Here is a 15,017-nt window from a genome sequence, read left to right on the forward strand (position 1 = left end):
TACCCCTCACTATTTGTGAGCAATGGTACAGGTAGCTGAAGCAAGCTAGTCAGTGGGACCATTTTGCTGCAGGGAACAACCTGGATCCAAATGACATTGAACAAATTATTTAAGTCTCTTTTCCTCAGGATACTGGTCTATGAAATGGACATTATAATACTACATAGAGCTGAGTGAATACTGTATAGTAATACTATCACAGAGCTGAGTGAACTATTTGTAGTTAAATGTTTTTCCTCAGAAATTTTACAACTTTTGAGTTTAAATATTTTTTGTTAAATTAGGGAAATATTAGCGAAATTTTTTGAAAAATTTCTATTTTCATAGATTTTAAGGCCAAAAGGAAACCCTTATGGTCATCTAGTCTGAACTCCTGCATAGCACAGGCCTGAGAGATTCCTACATCAGGCCCATGATTTTTGGCTGAGCACTTTACTTTGTACTTGGGGTGTTTTTTTCCTAATGTGTTGAGAAATGGGAAGCTCAGTGGGAGTGCCAGACTCTCAGCCCCTGAGAATTAGGTCCTTTGTGTCTCAAATTGAGAATCTGAAAATGGAGGCAACAAAAATTAGTGGACACTTTTGAAAATTTCAAATTGATTTTAGTGATGTTTACACACACTCGTTTTTGTAAGTAATTTATAAAGTTTTTTTTTAAGTGTGCTACTTGATACGAATAGGTCTTTCAGCATAAGGCAACATGCTGCTTGGTTACCTGTGTTTGTAGAAAATGGGGCTCTGGGAGAAGGGTATTTCACATAAATATTTAATTTCAATAATATCCCTGTTTCTGAGAACAGTAAATATGTAAGAATACCTAGTCCTCCAGCATGTGCATCAATGAGAGATGCTGCTACTGCAGTTCCTTCAGCAAGACCGAGGTCTTTTGCAGCCTCTGGCGTTAGGCCATTTCCAACAGAAGCTCCAGGAGACAGGACTTGGTTTCCTGAGCAGACACAAGTAAAACCAAACACCCATCAGTTTGATAAACAGAAAAGCAAACATGCATTTTCCTGAAAAAGCGCCTTTTCCCACTGCTGTTTAATGTAGTATCCATCAAAAAAGTGCATTAAAAACTCCATTTACTTACCAAATACCAATTGCACTGTATGTATATTAAACACACAACTGTGCTGTATCATGCTGCTCATAAGAGTTTAAAAACTGATAACTAGTCAATGCCCAGTATAGCAATGTAAAACAGCTTTTATTATAACCCATAAAAATTCCATTTAACATGGTGTGATCTTTTTACTAGGTACGCAAACAAACACCCAGGCTCACACTTTACTTTGTAGCCACTGACTATATAGCTGCAGAAATAAAGGTATTTTAGAAATTAGATATCTTGGGGCAGATTCACTTGCTCTGTTGCAAACAAGTGAAAACTGCACCTCCTGCACCAGCTTGGCCCAGAGGTGTTTTCATCTCCACTCTCCTTCAGGGGTTCCATCAGACAAGTGGTGCCTTTAATGTGCATTAGCACCTCTGTAGGAGCCAGTAGAGGCTGTTCAGGCGAACCATTAAATCAGTGAAACCCTGCCATTCTACCTACATTTCCTCCCCGGCTAGGACCAGCCACTTCTGCAGTGGAGGGTACATTGAACCACCACAAACTACCCTCCCCGACCCGTCGGGCATTCTGCAACAGGGCCTTTCTGCCATGTTCTGTGCCACCCCACTGGAGGGAATCTGAGTTTTTAACTGTTTTTTCCCAAATGGAAAGATTATTTTAACAACTAATCAACTATGATAAAGGTAGGGATAGGCCCAAGCTATGAAGATGGGATCCAGGTCCAGACACTTTGGAGTTCAGGTGGTTTGGTTCAGGCCCATCTCCATATAAAAAGTTTTTCCCTGGAGTGGCGCTAGAGTATAGCTAGATACAAAGCAGTAAGACAGGACTGACAGCTCCTGGAATCCACACCTCTTTATTCATCCACAGGTTAGATGGATGAGGCACACGAAGTCACAGTGGGAGCTTCCACACACTTCCTTGCCAATGCCTTGGCTCTAACTCAGAAACTCCAAATTCATTCAATAGGGCTTATCTTTAAAACTTGCTTAGTTCAACAAATCTTTGGGGCAGAGTTGGCACAATTTCTGTTTAAAGTAAAAGATAGTTCTATTTTCACAGTGGGTTTTCATGAGAATGCATTATATTTCCACTTGATTCTGATGTGGTAAATTCCACTTGCTGCACAGTACATATTAGTGAACATGAATAGCCTATGATAAGAATGGTCAAGAACACAATATTGTTAATGAGGATAACCTTAATGACAGAAGCTGTAGTCATTTGCTGTTGGATGAAAAGAAAGTGATGAAATTCACAAGCGGAGAATCATAGAAATGTCAGGCTAGACCATTCCTAACAGGTGAATGTCTAAACTGTTCTTAAAGACCTCCAATGATGGGGATTCCACAATCTCTATTCCAAAGCTTAACTATGCATAGAGTTGGAAAGTTTTTCCTAATACCCAACCTAAATCTCCCTTGCTGCAGATTAAAACCATTACTTCTTGTCCTACAAATTCCAAAGACGTGGAGAACAATTGACCTCAATCCTCTTTATAACAACCCTTAACGTATTTGAAGACTGTTATAAGGTCCCCCCTTAGTCTTCTTTCCTCAAGACTAAAACTGTTTTTTTTATTTTTCCTCATAGGTCAGGTTTTCTAACCCTTTTATCATCCCTGTTGCACTTCTCTGGACTCTCTCAAATTTGTCCATATGTTTCCTAAAATGTGGCGTCCAGAACTGGGAACCGGTGCCAGGTAGAGTGGGACAATTGTCTCGTATGTCATACATACAAGAGCCTGTTAATACACCCCAGTGTGATTAGTGTTTTTCAAAATTGCATCGCATTATTGACTCATGTTCTCTTTGTGGTGGGCCTTCAAATCTTAGTATATTGCAGTCATGAAAGACATCTGGCTTTGCTGCTGCTCCCTTTTTTTTTTTAAACACGGTATCCAATTGCCTTATCAGAAACCACCTACAAATCAAATGTGTAATGTATTTTGAGATTAAACAGGCTTCCCCTGCCCCCAAACACATAGCTTCTGGGTGTTAAATCATCAGCCAGGCTGTGAAACACTCAGTGACATAGGTGCCCATGCTCTCCCCTTCAAAGTTTCATGCTTGAGTTAGTCTTGAGTTAGTCATATTGTGAATTTAAAATCCAAGTATATGGATCGCCTAAAGGTTTCCAACTAGCTCATTCAACTCATGATACTAGTAACCAAAAGTGACCATTTCCACTCTTGGTGGCTTATATTAAATGAATTGCTGGTCTTCTCCAATTCCTAGAGGACAAGTGCCAATGTTTTATTGCTTATAAGCTCAAAAAAATCATGCTCAACTTTCCAAGTATATCACGTGTTCACCTCGTTTAATAAGGTTAGACAGCAAGATGTTTCTATTTCAGAACAGTGTCATTAAAAAAATAAAGACATCGGAGAGCAAGACCAGAGCGACCTTGCAGCTAGGAGGAGGTTCAAGGAAGTTCATGCAGCTACAATCACAGCTTTTGCTTCAGAATCAGCTACACCTCCTTAATGTGCACAGCTAGCTCATTTTGTACATCCAGCCTTGGATGAAATTATTTTGATGGAAAATCTTTCACCACTCACTCCCACAGCAGATTTATTTTTTTCAGTCTGAATGGTCAAGTATTGTAACATGTAATTATTAAGTGGTTAGAGTCCATTCAAAAGACCAGGGCTACCATTAGACAATATCTTTTCTTACCAGTTATTCAATTACTGTATCTATGACTAATGAGCTTTTAGGGAACAATTTTAGAGATACAGATAATCCTCTTTCCTGATGAAGCAGTAGAAAATGATCATGTGGATTTCTTTGAAACAGAAAGCTCATTAGAAGGGTCTACATTATGGTTTTCCCCTTTGGAGTGGAGTGTGTGGAGGTGGGTTTGTTGTGAATTTCAGATACAGTCATTTTGTGTTTTAGAAAAAAGGCACTAAACACACAGCATGCCCAGGTGGTTTTAGAAGTCAGAGTAAGCAAGAATAATTCTTCCCTAACTGAAGCCACTTCCTGACAGCATCAGAGATCTGCTCATATCACTCCCACATTGCCAGTTCTGCTGGAGCCTGATTTTAGGCATAGCCCGTGGCATGACCTAGGAAGAACAAGTGAAAGACCAACTTGAGAAGCAATCCCACTCTAAAATGCTGAGCAAGTGGATCCAGCAGTGCAGCTCCCACTGTCTCCCACTCTTGGGGGAAAGGGCAATAAGAAGCCATTCAGAAAAACACGCCAAACACACGTTGGGGAATGAAGAGAACAGAGTGCTCTGGGGCTACAGGAATAAGATGAATGGAGACCCCTTTCCTCCTGCCAGCTACGAGAGAGGTAAGGGAGGCAACAATTTCCTTCCTCTCCATCAGCCATGAGAGGAGAGTCTCCTTCTCCTCATCAAGCAGTTAGGAGAAGAGAAAAATTCCTCTCTTCCACCCAGCAGCAAGAAGGCAGAGGCAAGGATGAGATGAAAGAGGCTGGAGAGAAAATGTTCCTCCAGAACAGCAAGAAGGATGATGGGCCAAGAAAGAAAGCATCCCCCTGGTCATCCAGCAGCTGGGTGAGAGACACTGAGTGTGGTAATGAGGGAATGTTGCATTTTCCCCTCCACCTCAACCCCTAGGCCTTAGAGATCAGTGAAGCATCGTGAGCTACACCCACAGAGCCCTGTCTACATAGCGCGTCCGGGTGCAAGCAAAACAGGCTCCCTGTGGCCATGACTTTATCCCTCAAAGTGGAATTTACTCTCCCACCCATGCACCTGCAAGTGGGTGTGGAATGGGCAGAGCCTTGACTCTACCCCCAATGTGCAGGGAGGTGGGAAGGAATGGTGACCCATGTGCTCACAATAACTGAGAAGTTAGAAAGTCAGCTCAGCATCTATGTACATAGAATTTGGAATGGCAAGGATCCATAACTGTGAAGTAAAACACACAAAGAATACGAGCACAATGGTCACAGTTAAGTAAACATTTACCAACAGATACCACCCAGTCACCATGCTTATCTCCCATTCTAAGCACAAGGTGTAAGGAGGTATCTCAAACACAACCAGTGTGGGGTAACCCCTGAAAATACTGATTTTTTAAAGGTGGTAACTGTGTAAGGCACACACAATAGGTGTGGGCTTGCCATTGAAATAAAGACACTAGCCACAAGGAGGAATGATGTTGACTCCTACAAGAGCAATACAGCAAGGTACACACTGGCTTAGGAAGCGAAGAAGTATCACCGCAAGAGTAAAAGTGCTAAACAACCACATATTTCTAATCCAACAACAGGTAAAACCTTTCAGCGAGGCAAAGGAAACAAATTGTCAGAGTGGAAGAGAGGGAGATGAGAACTCTGCAAACAGAGGTAGGCAGTGAGAGTACTGTGTCCTCTTTGAGTCTTTCCAAAGAGATTGCATACAGTCTTTGGTTTAAAGTAATCACTTGTGCAAATCATCTGCCTCTTGTAAAATTAAGCCTAACACAACAGACCCATAATTATTTGAAGGCAAAGAATTTTCTCTTTAACATTCATACAACTGTTCCACAAAGACACACAGAGCCCTTCTCAGTGCACTGCCTTGATTCACATTTTTATTTTGAACAAGATAGCTCATTTTTAGCAGGGTTTTTTTCCTCCTGTAGAGCAGCAAGTTTACAAAAGGAAAAAGCCGTTTGAAGCCTTTCCTCCTCTTTTATCCTTCCTTGAAGACCAACTCTGGAATTTGCTACGATCTAGTTTTGTTTAAAGAATTTATGTGGTACCAATGACCCACCACCTTTTTAGGCAGTTGCCACAGCAACTACTTATTTACCAGACGCAATACATGAAGCAGACAATACGTCTTCAGTCCACTTTAGTAAGCAAAATGTACAGTGCGGAATCTTACTAATATTTAACAGAAACAGACTTTTTAGTGCTTACCAGTCTTTTGAAAAATAACAAAAGGAAAGCACAGCAGGGGACCTCAGCTAACTCAGCTCTTACGCATTCACTCATTTAAGAGCAGCTTTTAACCTGCAGAACTCAGTTGTATTTTGTGTTTAATTGTATTTGGCTGCATAACTGTGAAAAAAATACAAGCATAAAAAACCAAAAGGAGAAGTTTCCTTTCTCTATTAACTTTACACCTGAAGACTTAGAGAGCTAAATTTCATCTGGTGTTAACTCCACTGACTTCGGAGCTGAATCTGGCCAAAGGACCGTTCTGCCTCAACTTTGGACCCCGGTAGACTGGAATTTCCAAATGATGTTCATTGAAAAACCATCAGTAAAATGTAGTGATCTTTCCTTGAAATAATAATACATATCTCTTACCTAGCACTTTTCATCAGTAGATCTCAAAGCGCTTCACACTCTTTAATGTATTTATCCTTACAACAACACTGTGAGGTAGGGAAGTGTTCTTATCCCCATTTTTATTTATTTTTACAGTGGGGAACTCAGGCAAAGAGACACTAAATGACTTGGGCAAGGTCACACAGGAAGACGGTGATGGAGCTGAGAATTGAACCCAGGTCTCCTAAGTGCTAGGCTAGAGCCCAAATGACTGAACAATCAGGAAAGTTACATGTTAAATGAAAGGAGCACAAGCACAGTGTCAAAGGACGTATGACCTTCATAAAGAACGCTATCTTCTATTCACATAGATCCTACTGCACTTAAACTCTGGGCTTACTCCTGGCCCATGTTTGGTAGAGTATTACTCAGATTGCAGGCTCTTTGGGGCAAGGATTATCTTTTTTGTTCTGTGTTTGTACCAAAGGGGCACTCAGACAGCTAGGTAAACATCTGAATAAATAGTCTCAACTTTTTTGCAATACCCACCCACATTTACCTAATGCACAGTACTTACACCAGACTTCACCCTATTAATCCAGATGTAGAAAAGATATATATATTAAGGTGACTGTTTAAGAATTGTTAAATGCAGTGGATGAGGACAAAAGGGAATAGGATGCGGTGGACTGGAGAAATGGAAAATGCCAGAAAATACCACCTAATTTTCATGCTCATTTAGAAGCGAAGGGTCCATTAGTTAGCCTATGCCAACATTTAAAATTAATGTCTTTTACCATAATGTTCTTAATGAGTGGACATCTATCTAGAGCTGGTTAGGAATTTTCCCTTCCAATTTTTTAAAATGGAAAATGCAGTTTCTACAAAATCGAAGTTTTCTTTGGGAAGGTTCTAAGTTTCAACTGTCCAGCAGGAAAACTGTCAGTTCAGCATGAATCTGTGTCTGCCTGAGCTGCCCCGATACCTTATGGAAGTTGTAGTTTGGGATGTCTCATGCCTCCATTCTCCCCTATGGGCCAGGTCTCTGGCTGGAATACATCTCAGCTCAGCTACTACAGTAATGGGAGCCATATAACTGCCAAAGGCCGACAAACATAGGGGTGGTGAGGTAGTCACGGGCATTGGCAAAGTCAGATGACCTACAGGGACACCAGACATTGATCCATTAAACTGAAAAATAAAGTAGGTCTACAGTTGGTGAGACTGAAAGACAGCTAATTTACATGTATGCCGCCTACATTCCTGGCAAAAGAAGAAGAGAAAAATCTAAAGTACTGCCTGTCATTTATTTATTAGGCATGCACAGGATCTATCCAAACCCTGAGGGAAACAACGGAGCTTTGGTTAACTGGATTTGGGTTAAATAGTGCAGCATAACCATCTTTTTATGGATGGAGCATTACTTAGACATATGTGAGTTAGCCATGTGTAGATGGTTTAATAAGTAAGTGTAGCCCATTCAGACATGAATTCAGCTTCCTGTCCCCATCCTTTCACCTGCAAATAACGAAGATACATTTTCACAGCATTTTAACACAGTTTCCTGGCATCTTATAGTACATCATCATCATCATCATCAATGTTCTCTCTAAATATTATGGGTCAACAAATAGCATCAATACATTTGACTGGTGTTATCTTTGTTGAAATCATATGTTATGTGACTTGGTTGGATATTGGGTAGTGCAAGTCTCTATTTGGGGTGCATGTATAATTTATCACATATTAATTATGGATTATTACTAAACCGATTGCTTTCTGTTACTGCTTTTTTATTAATAATGCAGGTGAGAGCAGCTCTCCTTTGAAGTATTATTTAATTACACTTTTTTCAAATCCAAAAGAAATTAAACTTAATCAGCTATTGAAAGAACCTTTTGAATCCTTCACCTAAGCTTCTGATGTCTGCACAACCTCATTTCCCACAAAAAGACTTCCAATTATTTTATGTATTTATGTGGCTCACAAAACAGACATCCCAATGTTGAAAGTGTAGGCTCAAGCAAAGCAAGAAGGTGAAGATGATGAGGAAGCATTACCAGAAAGGAGAAGCATCAGACAAGAGGAGGAAGAGGACAGATGGTCAGTAGAATGACTCTGATCTGGAACTTTTGGAAGCCAGTCTTTTTATTATCACTGTATGAAAAAACAAAAACAAAACAAAAAATAGGACGATATTTTAGAGACAGATATTTAAACACTGTCAATGTGCCAAAATGAACAAAGGAAAGATGAGAGCGAGAAGTGGGGAGAAAACGCGCTTTAGCTTGTTACTCCTGTCTTCTATTACAATAGTGTGCAGACTTGTAAAAGAATGGAAGTACTGCATCTATTACATCACAACCCTAATTAACTGAAATACATGGTTAACCAAGGGTCAGTTTTATCCCCTGATATTTTCAAAGGCAGCTGTTCAGAATATAGGATCTTCACCATGCCCCAAGCTAGGCTTAGGTACCTAAGTACCTTTGATTTCAAGAAGTGAAGGGGGGAGGGATAGCTCAGTGGTTTGAGCATTGGCCTGCTAAACCCAGGGTTGTGAGTTCAACCCTTGAGGGGGCCATTTAGGGAACTGGGGCAAAAACTGGGGATTGGTCCTGCTTTGAGCAGGGGGTTGGACTAGATGACCTCCTGAGGTCCCTTCCAACCCTGATATTCTATGATTCTATACTTCCCCACTCAGGTGAAGGTCTCAGATAGCAGACAATAACTTGAAATGGATATTTGTGTAATGTAGTCCTCTTGTGAGCATGGTCTTTGAATTCTATGTGTCGCTTTTACATACGATGGTGATAGCTGCTTTAGAAATGCCCAGAAAGATAATTTTGCCAGAAGCTGGGAATGGGAGACAGGGGATGTATCACTTGATGATTACCTGTTCTGTTAATTCCCTCTGGGGCACCTGGCATTGGCCACTGTCGGAAGACAGGATACTGGGCTAGATGGACCTTTGGTCTGACCCAGTATGGTCATTCTTATGTTCTAATTTATTTATTTCACAGCACCCAGAAAAGTTGTAGATACCTCACATTACAACAACCATTCCTGTCTCAAAGGGTTTACAATAAATTAAGGTCCCAAGTGACCAAAGTGGTCCCAAGTGACCAAAGCAGACTGTGAAGAACTTCAAAAAAACCTCACAAAACTAAGTGATTGAGCAACAAAATGGCAAATGAAATTTAATGTGGATAAATGTAAAGTAATGAACATTGGAAAAAATAACTCCAACTATACATGCAATTTGATGGGGGCTAATTTAGCTACAACTAATCAGGAGAAAGATCTTGGAGTCATCGTGGATAGTTCTCTGAAGATGTTCACGCAGCATGCAGCAGCAGTCAAAAAAGCAAACAGGATGTTAAGAATCATTAATAAAGGGATAGAGTCTAAGATGGAGAATATCTTATTGCCCTCATATAAATCCATGGTACGCCCACATCTTGAATACTGCATACAGACGTGGTCCCCTCATCGCAAAAAAGATATACTGGCATTAGAAAAGGTTCAGAAAAGGGCAACTAAAATGATTAGGGGTTTGGAACGGGTCCCAGATGAGGAGAGCTTAAAGAGGTTAGGACTTTTCAGCTTGGAAAAGAGGAGACTTAGGGGGGATATGATAGAGGTATATAAAATCATGAGTGGTGTGGAGAAAGTGAATAAGGAAAAGTTATTTACTTGTTCCCATAATATAAGAACTAGGGGCCACCAAATGAAATTAATGGGTAGCAGGTTTAAAACAAATAAAAGGAAGTTCTTCTTCACTCAGCGCACAGTCAACCTGTGGAACTCCTTGCCTGAGGAGGTGTGAAGGCTAGGTCTATAATTAAGCTTTAAAAGAGAACTGGATAAATTCATGGAGGTTAAGTCCATTAATGGCTATTAGCCAGAATGGGTAACGAATGGTTACCCTATCCTATCCCTAGCCTCTGTTTGTCAGAGGGTGGGGATGGATGGCAAGAGAGAGATCACTTGATCATTACCTATTAGGTTCACTCCCTCTGGGGCATCTGGCATTGGCCACTGCTGGTAGACAGGATACTGGGCTGGATGGACCTTTGGTCTGACCCAGTATGGCCATTCTTATGTTCTTATGTGAACAACTGATAACAGATAAGCTGACTGTTGCATCCACATGGAGTCCCATTGAATTCATAAGGGCTCTGCCAGGGAGCAGCAATTGCAGGACTGGGTCTGATTTCTGACATGACAATGAAAGGAGAACAAAACCACGGAAAGGGGTTGAGGCAGGAAGGTAAGGTGCTGTCCTGATTGTATAGGGACAGTCCAGATATTTGGGACTTTGGCTTATTTAGGGTCCTATTACCCCCCCATCCCGACTTTTCACACCTGCTGTCTGGTCAGCCTACAGGAAGGAGTAAGGTTGCAGCAAGTGATAAATGCCTCCACTCAGTTATCTTTTTTCCTCAAAGAGGCATATTTCTCCAGAAACACTTTCCCTACTATTCTCTCACACTCTATTCCTTCCTTATATTGTTTAAAGTTAAAATGCTACTGTGGTAATTGCCGTAGGCAAGGTTTTGCTAAGAGTGTTGATTTAAACTTTCACTGTCTACTAAATATGAAAATGAGAAGTATAAGAAGCTCCTGGATTTCATTTTTAACAGGAAGAGAAAGTTTAAGTTGGCATAATATGAACTAAAACACCACTTACGGTTACAGCATGAAGAAAGAAAGAAAGAATGTAACCATGCCTGTCAGATACAGAAGGAACAAATACCCCCCCAAAAATAAAAAATGAAGACTACATGTATAGACAAACATTAGTTCCAAGAGAGTAGTTTAAATCCAGCCTGCTTTCTTATGAATTAAGTTGTTTGCTTGGTCTACAGGGGAAAGTCTATTCAGCCTAGTTCCTGTTCATAACACCAAACAATTAAGCAGAGCCTCCCTACTTTCAGCTGATGCAGGTTCATGAGAGCATGACAATAAGTTAAATCTTCCCTCTCCACTTCCAGTGTCTTTACCAGCATGACAGAGCCTACCAGGAGACAATCTCCTCTGAAGAATTCTCTCTCAAACTTGTTCCTGCTGACTCACAGATTATAAAGCAGTGCCTGAGGTTTTCAGGGATGAGTCACCATAGAGTACCTCTTTGTATGGTGCCAACTTCATCCCCTTTCTAGTTGTTACAGCTCTGGGATGGACTGAAATTGCAGGAAGCCAAAGAAACGTTGGCATTTTTGGAGCACTACTCACTTGTAAATTCTGTGGATTTTGACAGTATAGAACTCTTGAGTATCCTGTGATTCAGGCCTTCAAAATGTTTTTGAAATTGCAGCTTATTGTAACTTTTTGTGGGGAGGAGGAGAGGGAGGGAACATGTAAATAGGATCACCTATTTTGAGAAAACTTTGTTTTTTACTCACTATTCTTTATCATGTGCAAAGCTCAGAATTTAAGGTTCTTGTGATTTTTTGGTTCTGTGAGCAGATAGCAGAATCCAGTGGATTGGGATCAGAGATGCCTGGAATGAAGGAATGTGCTTCTCTTCCATTCACCTTCAAGGAAGCCCCTCAATGTGTTCTGTGGTGTTGGGCCTCCATAGCCTTAGAAAAGGTGGGAAAGGGGCAGGGCCGGTGGAATGGCAACCCTCTGGAGCACCAGTTATTACTGGTTCAATTCACCCAACCTAGAATGGAAACTCCATCTCCAGAGGAAAAGAAGGTCAGGTTACCTGACAGCAGAGGAGCCTGGGAAAACTCAACTCCTGAACAATAGCTCCTATGGAATGGGAGGCTCAGGGTGGTGATGTGGTCAGGAAGCAGTATGAAGACAAGTATCAGAGGGGTAGCCGTGTTTGTTATCCACAAAAATAACGAAGTCCGTTAAAGACTAACAGATTTATTTGGGCATAACCTTTCGTGGGTAAAAAACCAATTCTTTAGATGCATGGCGTGAAAATTACAGATGCAGGCATTATTATACTGACACATGAAGAGAAGGGAGTTACCTTACAAGTGGAGAACCGGTGTTGACAGGGCCAATTCAGTCAGGCTGGATGTGGTCCACTTTCAATAATTGATGAGGAGATGTCAATACCAAGAGAGGGAAAATTGCTTTTGTAGTGAGCCAGCCACTCCCAGTCCCTATTCAAGCCCAAATTAATGGTGTTAAATTTGCAAATGAATTGTAGCTCTGCAGTTTCTCTGCAGGGTCTGAGGAGAGAGTCCATATAGCCAGATAATCCTGCTCTAAGAGTGCCAATGCCTGAGATGACGGAGCATCCAGGGTTTGCAGGTTTATGGATCTTGGGTAGCAGATAGAATACCCCTGGTCTGGGTTCTAGGGGTGTGTCTGTGTAGCTTTGTTCCTGTGCTATAGCAGGGAGTTTCTTGAGCAGATGATGTAGTTCCTTGAGCAGATGGTGTAGACCCTACGCTACCAGCACTCCTAGCTATCTTTGAGACACCACCGACCTCCTGAGGAAACTACAGTGCTTTGGTGATCTTCTTGAAAACACCATCCTGGCCACCATGGATGTAGAAGCTCTTTACACCAATATTCCACACAAGGATGGACTACAAGCTGTCAGGAACAGTATCTCTGATGAGGCCATGGCACACCTGGTGGCTGAGCTTTGTGGCTTTGTCCTCACCCACAACCATTTCAGTTTTGGGGATAATTTATACCTTCAAGTCAGCGGCACTGCTATGGGTACCCGCATGGCCCCACAGTATGCCAACATTTTTATGGCTGACTTAGAACAACGCTTCCTCAGCTTTCGTCCACTAGAGCCCCTCCTCTACTTGCACTACATTGATAACATCTTCATCATATGGACCCATGGGAAGGAGGCCCTTGAAGAATTTCACCTGAATTTCAACAATTTCCACCCCACCATCAACCTCAGCCTGGACCAGTCCACACAAGAGATCCACTTCTTGGACACTACAGTGCAAATAAGTGATGGTCACATAAACATCACCCTACACCGGAAACCTACTGACCACTATACTTACCTCCATGCCTGCAGCTTCCATCCAGGACACATCACACGATCCATTGTCTACAGCCAAGCCCTAAGATACAACCGAATTTGCTCCAATCCTTCAGACAGAGACAAACACCTACAAGATCTTTATCAAGCATTCTTAAAACTACAATACCCACCTGGGGAAGTGAGGAAACAGATTGACAGAGTGAGACGGGTACCCAGAAGTCACTTACTACAGGAGAGGCCCAACAAAGAAAATAAAAGAACACCACTGACCATCAGTTCAGCCCCCAGCTAAAACCTCTCCAGCACATCATCAATGGTCTAAAACCTATCTTGGAAAACGATCCCTCATTCTCACAGATTTTGGGAGGCAGGCCAGTCCTCGCTTACAGAGAGCCCCCCACCCTGAAGCAAATACTCAGCAGCAACTACACACCACACCACAGAAACACTAACCCAGGAACCAATCCCTGTAACAAACCCCGTTGTCTACTTTGACCCATATCTACTCTAGCAACACCATCAGAGGACCCAACCCCATCAGCCACAACATCAGGGGCTCATTCACCTCCACATCTACTAATGTAATATATGCCAGCAATGCCCCTCTGCCATGTAAATTGGCCAGACCGGACAGTTTCTACATAAAAGAATAAATGGACACAAATCAGACATCAGGAATGGTAACATACAAAAGCCAGTAGGAGAACACTTCAATCTCCCTGGACATTCTATAATAGATTTAAAAGTAGCCATACTTCAACAAAAAAACTTCAAAAACAGACTTCAAAGAGAAACTGCAGAGCTACAATTCATTTGCAAATTTAACACCATTAATTTGGGCTTGAATAGGGACTGGGAGTGGCTGGCTCACTACAAAAGCAATTTTCCCTCGCTTGGTATTGACACCTCCTCCTCAATTATTGGGGGTGGACCACATCCAGCCTGACTCAACTGGCCCTGTCAACACCAGTTCTCCACTTGTAAGGTAACTCCCTTCTCTTCATGTGTCAGTATAATAATGCCTGCATCTGTAATTTTTACTCCATGCATCTGAAGAAGTCAGTTTTTTACCCACGAACACTTATGCCCAAATAAATCTGTTAGTCTTTAAGGTGCCACCGGACTCCTTGTTGTTTTTATGAAGACAAAGCGGCTCTGTATAGGGCCCTGTCCTCGACTGAATCTGGGGTGGGGGGAATTTTCTTCCCTTTTTGAGAATGGGAGGCTTAAGAACAGAACTTCTCCTCCACCAGGTATAAGAATGAAGAGGAAACTCCATGAATGCGAACTGATAGTGTCCTTGCCCTTGTGTAAAAAAAACAATGCACGGAAGAATGTGGCTCTCCATCTTTATTCAGCAGTACGGGTCTCTTCCCTATTTATGGTTCTTTTGTTAAGGTACCATTGCTGGTAGTGTGTCAGCTGTGTATTCCTTCCTATGTGTCCACAAGCAAACTGAAAATCCAAAGGGTCCCCTTTTCAAACAAAGGCGTGTAAGCTGCACCCAACAAAATATAGGTGATAGCGAACAAACAATTATATGTCTGGTCATGCAATTACCCATTTGGCACACATAAATGTATATTGCTTCCCCTTTTTCTGACACCAGTGTCCCATTCTAATGTAAGTGTCATCCCTCTGTCAAGTGGCAGCTGATGGCTGGGTTGGCTTCCCAGTGGAGGAAAAATCAGTGATGCAGAGTCTGGCTATCCTCAGTGTAA

The 15,017-nt window shown here is 41.7% G+C and overlaps 1 protein-coding gene across 9 annotated transcripts in view; it reads right to left on the bottom strand.

Annotated features, from left to right (window-relative positions):
- Nucleotides 1–15,017, bottom strand: part of FGGY (FGGY carbohydrate kinase domain containing) — a 350,907-nt gene that overhangs the window by 93,136 nt on the left and 242,754 nt on the right. For 7 of the 9 annotated variants that reach the window (XM_043520798.1, XM_043520801.1, XM_007059048.4 and 4 more), the window contains exon 7: nucleotides 817–945. The exons of the other annotated variants lie outside the window; for them this stretch is intronic. In XM_043520798.1, the coding sequence (XP_043376733.1) occupies nucleotides 817–945 (129 nt within the window). The remainder of the gene's footprint in view (nucleotides 1–816; nucleotides 946–15,017) is intronic. 9 annotated transcript variants of the gene reach the window in all.

Source organism: Chelonia mydas, chromosome 8, assembly GCF_015237465.2.
Source record: "Chelonia mydas isolate rCheMyd1 chromosome 8, rCheMyd1.pri.v2, whole genome shotgun sequence".
NCBI classification, from domain to species: domain Eukaryota; kingdom Metazoa; phylum Chordata; order Testudines; family Cheloniidae; genus Chelonia; species Chelonia mydas.